General features: G+C 36.0%; 1 protein-coding gene across 1 annotated transcript in view; it reads right to left on the bottom strand.

Moving 5' to 3' along the window:
- The window catches only part of LOC107743060 (glutamate receptor ionotropic, delta-1-like), a 59,398-nt gene that overhangs the window by 21,953 nt on the left and 25,897 nt on the right, over positions 1-11,548 (bottom strand). The window contains exons 5-8 of the mRNA XM_016556165.1: positions 10,213-10,314; positions 9,422-9,619; positions 7,409-7,739; positions 5,154-5,292 (exon numbers count right to left, since the gene is read on the bottom strand). Of these exons, the coding sequence (XP_016411651.1) occupies positions 5,154-5,292; positions 7,409-7,739; positions 9,422-9,619; positions 10,213-10,314 (770 nt within the window). The remainder of the gene's footprint in view (positions 1-5,153; positions 5,293-7,408; positions 7,740-9,421; positions 9,620-10,212; positions 10,315-11,548) is intronic.

Here is an 11,548-nt window from a genome sequence, read left to right on the forward strand (position 1 = left end):
TTTTTACTCTTTCAGAAGGAAATGTGAGTAATGTTTGCACAATGCTAGGGGGTAGTTGCCAAGACAAGTTAATTGTAAAATTGGGTAAATGGTAAAATAATTTATTGCAAATTTACCTTTACTAAGCAAAATTCAACCTTTCAGAATAAATGAGAATAAAGAGAATAATTTGTGAAATTCCTTTAGGGATAGTATAATATTAACATTGAACTCTCCACAGTCTGTGAAAATATGCTTTGAGACCATCAACGTTCTCGTTAAGTGCTTTTAAAACATGTTTACATTTATTAAAAAAAAAATAACTATAAGAATGCAGCAACACATTTCATATTTCATGCAGCAGGTGAGTTTTATCAGGGTCGGAGCAAAACTCTACAGGACAGTGGCCCTCCACGACCGAGTTTGCCCATCCATGCTTTAAGGGGTTCGGTAAAACTCAATGGGGTCAGGTGAGGCATGAAAGATGTTGCCTCCTGCTGTAATTTTAACTGCTGGTGTCACTGTTGAACAGTGTCACTCTTCAGAAAAATACTTGTGATTTATAATTTTTTTACTGTCATATTTTGTAATATTTTTCTTTGTACTGTGAATTATTTTCTCATCCCCTAAAACACCCTTACAATCCTAGTTACAACACTGGACAACTGTATGAACCAACAAAGTAGGGGTGGGCGATATAACCAAAATCTTATTTCACGGTATGATATATTTTATTTCACGATAACGATATTGTCACAAAGCAAGGCCAGACACAACAGGTAAGTGCAAAACAGGATGGTTTATTGACTGGGTAAGTGGATGACTGGAATAGGTGAGTGAAAGGCAGGTGAAAGTCAACACAGTGAAAGGTTCCAGGGTGCTTATCTGAGTTCTGACGGAGAGGATCGTATGCCGGTTACGTTGGAGATCGTGGAGCCGTGTACCTCGATATAGCTATTTTTGTTATTAAAATGAAGAAAAAGAAGCAAATTACAAGCACAACAGAACAAATACATATTAAATAAACTTTTTATTTATTCAGCTACAGTAGGCTAGGTTTATTTAACATGTAGTAAGAAATATGACAGAAATTGAATAAAGTGTATAAATAAAATACTGCATAGTCTTGACTGTATCAATCAAACATGATTAACATTAATAATGACAGACAGCAGCAGGTAAATAAGGCTGCTGTCCCTTTAAGACCAATCCAATATACTGAAACACATCCGGTTTTCACCCAACTGTTTTACATTTATTTAACACATAACCGACTGTGTTTACTTGAATACTCCACACGACGGGCATTATGACATAACTGTGCGTATTTGACCATTCAAGCTCAACAAAACACGAAAGAGATCTGTTTTCGTGATCGCATGCTGTCGAGAGAGGGGCTTTCAGTGCGCACGCTTCGGCTGTGTGTCAGTCAGTGCGAGCACCGCATTGAGTTCCTTTTCACTGTTTATTGCACATTGCGAGCAAGTGTATTGAGGGCTCTCCTCTAGAATGTCATCTCCAACAAGTAGCACTGGGACATCTGATTCATTTAATTTTTTTTTTTTTATTGAATTAAAATGATGTTGTTCATTTGGCTGTTTCAATTATAAATAAATTAATGAATAAATAAATAAATAAATAATAGACTTCCCAATGCTACTTGAAAGAGAGGACACAGGTGAGAGTGTGCTCAATACACCCTCTGCAGGTTCGTAAAGGTGCATGCACTCAAACAGTATCTGTGCACTCACATGGCCTTCAACCAAATGGAAAGCATTATGCTCATTTTATCAACAAAAAACAAACAAACAAAAAAAAAAAAAACAGTACATCTGATTACAACACTGCCCAGGTCAGTATTATGGGTGTGTGTGATTTCATTTTTGAGTTAACTATCCTTTTAATTGATCCCACCTTTGGTATTGTCAATAGCAATAGCAATATAGCAATAGCAATAAGGAGGACAAGTGGGAAAAAAATCTAGATAATCAGTGAAACAGAGATGCCATGGCAAACAGGGGTGGGGGGAAACAATAGTGTGGCCTACAAAGTAAATTAATTAATTTATTTATTTATAATAAATAAAGAGTTATTAATTATTAACACATTAAAGAGTTTGTTATAATCGCACAAATTAACACAGTTTTTTTCCCAAACCCTAGAGATTATGGTTCATATAAAATAGTGCCTATGAAAAACAGTGAGACCAGGCTGAACATGTACTGTATATGTAACATTTGTCTTTCAACAAAACTAGTGCAATGAACATGCTGATATGTTTGTCTGGGAGCTGGGGTCTGTTCACACTCTAACTTGACACAATTTGCTCAACATCAGCATAATCAAATGCAGTCAAACATCAGAGGCACACAGGCTGGGTAAATACCTGTCATCATACCTGAGTGCGCTAGATAACATTTACAGATGTAAACACAAACTAGCATAACACAGGAAAGGGAACACAGAATAGAAACTCATTCTAGCACAGAATAAGAAAGTTCAATAATAATAATAATAATAATAATAATTTATTTAATTATTTATTTTTACTGTTTCTAACATTTCTAGTTCATCATCATACGGTTTCTGAAATCCAGCTTTTAGTTGCTCATGTGAAGTGCTCATTGTCACAGTCTTTCTGAACATGTCTTTGTTTCCTGGCAGAATGCTTAGGACTGCTACACACTAGGCTCCTGGAAATAGAGCAGAAGTCAGCTAAATTAGATTTAGGCTTCTGTCTTTGTTAAAGTATTTTCAGTTGTGTGTGCCATATGCATCACGTTTAGTAAACTGAGTGTGGGTGGCCTGTAGGGTTGGGAATCGAAAATCGATTCCGATTCCAGAATCGGATACTTAAGGTCAGGAATCGGATACTTGTTGTCAAATTAAAATTTCGATTCTGCCTATCGATTCCTATGTGCTTTTTTTTCTTCATCTGTGAGGACTGGACCTAGCGATCTGCCAGGACCTTGCTCGCTAATCTAAGCGCTCCAAAGTTTGGCTACATTTGCGATCAGAAGCCAAAAACGCTAAGTATAATATCTGTGATAGCTAAACATGTTGCAAGAGAGGTGTCACCACCAACATGACAAAGCACTTTAATTTAATAGATCGTTAAAGATCGCGAACGCGATTCAAACACCAATGTGATCCTATTCCTAAATTACAATGATTCGTCTGTTTCATTCCTCAACCTATCACGTGTGCAATCAATGTTGTGATCACTTGGTTCATCCGTGCAGCGTACGATCACACCAGTCAGTGTGATTTGAGCATTTAAATCTGCGTTCGCGCTGCCGCTGACCTAAAGAGAGCAGCTGTCATCTGTCATAAACTAAACAGCTTCACAGTCTTTTCAGCCACACAGTATCATTATTTCTGTGTTACAACTTACAACCATTCAAATCACAGAAGAACTGGGATAAAAGTTTATAGTTCAGATATAATTATTTAATCACATTGGAATTGCAACTGGGAATCGAAAAGAATCGGAATCGGAATTGATAAAATGAAAACGATACCCAACCCTAGTGGCCTGTGGATGTGACATCTGAAACTAGGTTATAATTATTTATTTTATTGTTTATTTGACAGTGACAATACAGAATCACATTATACATCACACATCATACATCAGCTGAAAGAGTAATTAGCTAGTCAAGTGGATTTACTTATTGCAGAGTTAACAAAAGTTATCATGTTCCCTTGTAATGTTCAAAGCCGATGTCATATCAAACGTCAGTAAACCGGGAATATTTTTAAAATGAGCGGTTCATGAATAAATTCGTACGCCATTACCTTCATGATGTGGAAATACATATATATATATATATATATATTGAATTCTCAGCCTTTTATGAAAATTAATTCTGCCAACTGTCTGAACTCAAGGAACCTATGTTGCAGACGTGGCTCATTTCTCTGAAGGGCTACAGAAAACAATCCCTGAATCATCAAACACGGATATAAGGTGAAGTTTAGCCTTGTAGTGTATAAAACTGATGATATAAATACAATTGTCACAATAAGCTATGGAATACCTGAAAGACTGAATCAATGCAGAACTTGTTCTTGAATCATGACGCTTTAGATCATAAATCAGAATGAGTTCAAAATGTATAATATTGGGCCTGAACACACTTTAGTAATTATTATAATGAACGTTTAGTAAAGTTTTATTATACATAATTATTATCTTTATGTGGGGTTGGGGTTTCCCATGAAACACAAAGTTAGTTATTATCAAAAAGTAAATTCTGCTGTTCTCCATAATATGAAAATGTAGGGTGATCACTAGCATTCAAATTCAGCTTCAGTTTTGCGTGTTCATTCTAAAAAAAAATAACAAGCAAAAATGTCAAGCAAATAACACACACACTGTAATAGTCTCAACCTCTTTCCATCTATACTAATACATTTATCTCTCTAGTTCATCTTCTTTCACTCTAATGGGAACATGTCCCAGAAAGCCTAGTTACAACTCGCACAGTTCTTGCCATCATGAAATCCTATTCTCAGCCTCAGACAGCATACCTACAAACTTCTAGGATTAAACAGTTGAAATACACCCAATAGTTCCCTTTCATGGGAACTTCGAACTCTAGGGATCACTATGGGGAACGCATTGTTGTGACCCGTATCTGAAGCATACATTGAAAAAACACCAACTCGTTGGCCGGCGACAGCCATGACGTCACTAGGGGCAATCGGCGTGCACTGCGACCGTTTTTTCCAAGGGAAAAGCTCCGCTCTCATTTGTCTCTCTTTTCGAGGAAAGAGGGGCAGCTTTGAAGAATTTAGTAGCGTGTAAACGGAACTTTATATTCTGCTTAGTTTTTTCATTTATGTCATTTAAATAATTGGTTCTTATTACTTTTGGATGGATAGATTTAAAAATCTTTATATTTTTCACAGTTTTTCTGTAAAATCCCAATGTATTAAGTTGCCTGCTTGCCTTCTCTTGCCACACATAGCCTATGTTAAACTGTGCAATACTGCATACATTTTCTGCATATTGCTTGCCGTGTGGCCAAACTATGTTTGAAGCTTCCTGAACATAAGGTTGCACCAATTATGAGGACAAACACGGGATAGAAAAGATTTTAATAGACATAGATCAACTCTCTACCATATGGTGCATTGAGTGGTAGACTATTTGTGAAATGGTAATTTACCTTATAGTGTTGTCCATGCGGGACACAGTTAGGAACGCAGCCAGGTTAGCAGTGTAAGATGAACACACAATCAATGTGAACAACCACCAACTGCCCATGACTATCCTCAATGCCACAGACCCCACCACTGAATCTCCACCTGTGACAGATAACACAAAAATGCTTTAGAATATGTAAATGTACTTTGAAATGCTAAAAAATGCACAAGTAGTGTAAGAAGGGACTTTGAATCCTATTATATTCATTGTAACATACATATATATATTTTTTTAAATCACCCTTGTTTTTTTCCAAAGTTTTTTCTTTCTTTCTTTTATAATCTGTAAAATACAAATACACTTTTACATTATTAACCTTAGTCATTAGAATAAGCCAGAAATGGCACCATTATTAACATGCCATCAGTGTAGCTAATTCCACATGTTTAATGTGTGAGCAGTGGAACAACTGACTGTGTTAACTGCTGCAAAATTTTCATTGTGTTTTGTACAATCTATTGTAAATTTCATATGGTGGCAAGCTACAGAAATACGAGATTGAAACAACTAGCTGTTAGGTTTAAACACGTTGGTGGGCAGCATGCCAGGCATTAATAGAGGGAGCTGGGGGTTTAGCATGCTAGTTTCTGAGGTAGCCGTTTATTCCATTTTGTCTCTCGGATGAGAACCAGCGTATCCTTTGCCTTATTTAAAGGCACCTTTACACTGTTTTAGTGCACTTCTCTGTATGCTCTATGCATTTATGCTGGTTTTGAAATTGGAATTCAAGTATATGCAGTTTTAACACTCCAGTGAACAAGGGTAGGCATATCTGATAAAAAAAAAAAAAGTATATCACAAATTTAACATGCTGCATAAAACACTATTTACACCTGCTTGCAAGCCTTAAAGGGGCAGTTCACCAATTTACTCACCCTCATGTTGTTCCAAATTTATAGGGGCTAAAGGCACACCTTAAGGAAAATTAGCTTTTTCTGAATTAATGAACACTGATGAAGCAAGACATTTTGTGGTAAAAGAAATCATAAAAGCAATATAAGTAAAAAAATAAATAAATAATACAAATAAATAAATAGATAGATAGATAGATAGATAGATAGATAGATAGAAGAAGAAGAAGAAGAACTGACCGGTATAGTGAACCACAGATGTTTAGAATAGTGCTACATTGAGTTTTTCTTTTGCCATCTAGTGGATTCGAAAAAAAAAAATCAAATGTGCCTTTAGCCTCATCGTACCCTATGCATTTCTTTCATCTTTCACAGGATAAAGTAAATCATACAAGTTGAATTGACATAAGGCTAAGTATATGATGATATAATTTTCAATTTTTTGGGTAAAGTATTCATTTATTATACTATTTATTGATTAATAATGATTCAGCCACAACTTATGTTGTTTATCATTATCATAATGTGTTTTATAATTACCTGAAGTTCAGTCAGGAAACTTTAGACTGGCACAGCTCGGTCTTTGTCATGTAATCTGCTAGCAATTACATCGTATACTACATAGTACAAGCAGTTTTGGCTCAGCTGTATCTTGTTTGCTCAACATTTAAATAGTCTGGTTCAGTGTTTGCTGTAAGCCAGTCCTGTAGCATGCTATCAGAGGTACTCTGAAACCCTCCACCTCCCCCAGCTCCACTTGTCTAGATCAGCTACAGGAATATTAGGTATGTTTATTTGCGCAGCTGAAGCATTTGTGTATGTCTTGGTAGTAGCAAATCATCATACTTGCTCTGAAGCAATAACAGTAGCAGCAACAACAACTTATGTAGCAGATTTATTCCACCAAGACCAAATAAATTAGCATAGTCATACCAATTAACATGCTAAAACTACTCAGATAGTGGTAGTGACTAAACTGCTTAAATTATATTTTTATGGTGCTTTGCTGTCACCTGGACACATTCACACACACTTTCACATTCAAGATTAAAAAACAAACAAAATTCTACAAAATATCTCCTTTTGTGTTGCATGGGTGTTGAATGGGTGAATAAATTATTTTCATTTTTAGATAAACTATTCTCTGAATATCTGCAAATACTAAATGTTTACGGCTCCAAAAGAATGCTTTCATTAGCAGATGCTTACATGTTTAAGAGGGAGCAATGTATTGACACTCCAATATCATCAGGCAGCAGCTTTAAGTCAAATCATCACCTGATTCTCTGGCTGCACTTCTAAGCTGATAAGTTGTTTCTGAAGGTGCCTTTGAATGGACACATGGGAGAGGAATTCTTTGAAGTACCTTGTTGTACAAAAGCTCCGTAGACAATCCATATAGCACTATGCAATGAGTTAGACATGGATGAAGTGTGATGGGCTCCTGGAGGATTCTGGGAGCGGAGCATCTGCATCCGTGTCAGCAGGAAGATCAGAACGCCCACCACAGGAATGGCAGCTGCGATACAGGCCCACACAGCCAAGTCAAAAGGGGCAAACAAGGAAAAAATGTTGATCTTCTCCTCGGGCTTGCGATGTAGGATCCCTACAGAGTAGTCCATGTAGCGCTTGCTGAAGTCCACTATGTTCTCTCGCTCTGGTGTTATAGTTATGGCAGACACTGCCAAATCAGCTCGCTGTAAAGAGAAGCATTTATTTGAAATGTCATGTACAACCATAGAGACTCACTCTTTAGGTAATGCGTGCCTTACAAAAATGCACACAAAAAAAATTCTAATCAGGTTTTTGGTGATTTTTTTCCCTAAACATCCTTAAAACAAGCAAAATTGTGTAAGATTTTAAGACTGTCCAGAGAATGCATCTAAAATGTTATTTTATTTCCCAACTGGCTTCTATCATACACTTTTTTTAAAGGCATAACCTCATTATATTTGGTCAGATTTATTCCAGGGTTGTCCTGCATCCCTGCTAAAATCAATAAATACAAATTGCCAGTGGGATAAGAAATTATATATATATATATATATATATATATATATATATAAAAATACATACATAATTGCTGTATGCAGGTCCAGTGTTCTGTCACGGTTTGCCTATTGTGTTGGAGAGAGGAGACGAGGGAGAATCTTTGAAGAGTCTTTATTGCACAAAACTGGGGAAACACACACATAGGTAATGGAGTAGACGTATAACACAAGACGCTAGACACAGGACACACTGGGCTTATAAACACAGGGAACGTAATCAGGGAGAACTGAAACAGGTGGAGTAATTAATCAAAAACCATGGAAACTAATGAGGGAACGCCTGAAATCAAAAGACAAGGGAGAAACTGGATAATGGGGAGCACATGGGGATCAAAACCACAAGACATAGCAACACAGGGGAAGTCCAAGGGCGTGACAATACTGCCACAGCAAGAACATTATCTGCTTATTCTGTTTTAAATAATAACACTTTTAAAGTCCAAATCACTTCATTTTACACTGTTACAGGCTGAAAATTAGAAAATATAGAAGTATACAGTGTGTGTGTGTGTTAAATATATATATATATATATATATATATATAGAAGCATAAAACGTGTTGCTTATTATCTGTTACCCCAGTAGGAAGACTTTAGAAGCTTTTACCTGTGCAGGCATGACTTCAGCATTGGTGCCACAGATTTTTACTCCAGCATATAAAAGACGTTCTATTTTAATTTTCAGATCATTTATCTTGAAAAACAAGACAAAAATACTGAATGAGAAAAAGATTTTTGCAGTAAAGTCATCATATTTGATGAAAGCAAGAAAACAAATGAAAACAAGACACGGAGGGGGAAAAAGTCTTAGTATGACATCAACATTATAGCTACTGTGTACAAGATTTCAGCCCTGGTAAAAGGGCCAGCTTTTTTAAATTGCTGGTCGATATAATATAATACATTAGACAAACAGTTTTGACAGATTCACCTCTCATTTTTTTTTCTGTTTATTTTAATGTTGAGCCCAATCTAGCTGTATGAACCCTCTAATACAGTCCAAGCAGAGTGGTTTGAAAATTGCACTTTGCAGTTCATTCCTCAACAATAACCTCTTAAGAGTGCAAGGTACTGGCCAAAATGCCAATGCAACCAATCACAGAATTAAAAGTTCAAGTAACACAATTATAGTGTTTTCTTGACTGATCATTGCTATAACTTCTAAAGTGTTCATGCCGATCCCCAGAACAAACTAACACCAGCATCCAAAACACAATATATGCTGGTGACCTTTTCAGCAGGATAATTTGAGAAAACAACAGGCAAGTATTAGTTGAGTAACTTTAATGGCTTTGGACATGCAAATACAAAGATGTTTAGAGCACTTGCCTTGTTTATGAGTTCCCCAATCATGCCATTCCAAGAGCCATTGGGGAGCTGAGAACCATATTTGCTGTCTGCCACCTGGTAGATATCATACTTGAATCCTAGGATCTTGGCCAAGGCATCCAGGACATCAATTGAGAAGCCTTTATATCTTTTGGGCTGTCCGAGGATGTTTTCTGCCACCATCACAAATGGATCCTCCTTTGAAGAGGAATATTGATTACCAAAAGGTACAAACAAATTTTAAATGGTTAATAAAACTTGCTTCAAGACTTTCTATGGCTCCCTGGAGAACCCTTTGTGTAGTAGATGCTTACTGATCTGGGAAAATTATTACAATTAGATCATAAGGAATAAGTACATTAGAAGCAGATTTTTTCTCTCACCCATGCCGGTAAAAAGTCTAATGAAAATAATTTTAAAAAATGGAGAATAGTTTATATTATATAGTTATATTACATAGAGTATAGTTTAAACAATATAAAATTGAGCTGAGAGTGCTACACTTTTATTTACGATGGTAGGCATGATCATAAGCTAAAATAGTTTGTATGCAAACATGCAAGTGCTTAGGGGTGTGTAGAACTTTGTGAATGAGGGACGTTTCAATTCCACTGAAATCTGCAGAGTTTAAGGGTTGCAGATTCTGTGCTCTGATAAGTACAAGAATATCGAGTACTTAAGTATTGACCGTGAAAAAAACAAAAACGTAATGATTAATTATTCACACATGTATGCATCACACCACATAACATAAATATTTTAAATGTTAAAATGATAAAAGTAAGTATTACCAATAACGTCACAACTTTAACCGTAACCCCCTGCATGCCATTCTCGATACGGCTCTCCTTTAGACTTCCATTCAGGCCATGGACAGAATCCCATGTAGCCAACTGCAGGACAAAGAAAACAAAACAGAAACAGGTCAACATTAGCACAGTTTATCTTCAATCCTTCTGTTTGACGTCAGACTTGGACAGTACATTAAGTGCTTATCTTAAGACATATTTCCAAATTAAACGGTATTTATATTTACAACAAATAAATAAATAAGGCAGGACTTGATCCATCAGAAATTGATTGGCTGGTGAAAAGTGGTTTCATTTTCATGCCAAGTTTAACTTTAACATAAATCTTGAAAACTCAGTCAAAGTGTAAATATGTAAAACCATTACAACATGCATAACGGCATGCATATTATGTGTGCCGCAATATTATGAATAGTACAAGAAAAAATTCAGTTGCCTTGAGTTGAAAATTAACTAAAGTGAAAATTATTAAATTCAATTCAATTATGATTCGGTTTAACACATTAACATGGCTCATATATCAGAATCAATATACACAATCCACATTGACACTATAAGCGATTAGTTATCAATATCAATGAGCTACATTTAATGACTTGATTTGGAAGACTAATCTCATTAATCATTAATTTAGTCAAATAAGCAGGTGATAATGAAGGTTAATAACATCATTTAACAATGAGGACCAAACTCATTTCAATGTGATGAGTGTTTTTCTTTGAGGTGTTTGCATTAGCTGTAAACACATCAAATTTGTTGCCATAGAACATACTTAGAAATAAGAAAAATAATATTTGCATGCATGTATAAAGTAGCAGGCATATCCCTTTAGGAGGCACAGCATTTTCTCTTCATTACTCTTCCATGAGGACAAGAACCATCTTGGTCTGGTTCCAGGTGGTGGCACTGGATCAAATTACAAAATGCATTTGATGACTGCATACTGCACCATTACTTTTTTTTTAAAGCCAATACTTGGTGTCCTTAGCCATAAGATATTTCTTCATTACAGTATGTACACAAACAGCCCTAGAGCAGGGGCACAGGGCAAAGCTTGTAATGTTGAAAAATGTATGAAATTCCTCATGTCCTTACTGAGCAACACTCTAAACGGTCACAAAGTGAAAAAAGACAAATGAAAGCATCTGTGAGTATGTGTGCTGGTGGGTTGGTAGGTGCTCTGTGTGAAGACTTGTCCTAAATTTAGAAATATACTTGTCACGATGCTGCTGCTACTACTACTGTCTCAGATACGAGGAGACAAATAATATAGAAATAACAGAATTCATTAAAACACACACACACACACACACACACA

The sequence above is a fragment of the Sinocyclocheilus rhinocerous genome, unplaced genomic scaffold (assembly GCF_001515625.1).
Source record: "Sinocyclocheilus rhinocerous isolate Xijiao unplaced genomic scaffold, SAMN03320098_v1.1 scaffold3333, whole genome shotgun sequence".
Lineage (NCBI taxonomy): Eukaryota > Metazoa > Chordata > Actinopteri > Cypriniformes > Cyprinidae > Sinocyclocheilus > Sinocyclocheilus rhinocerous.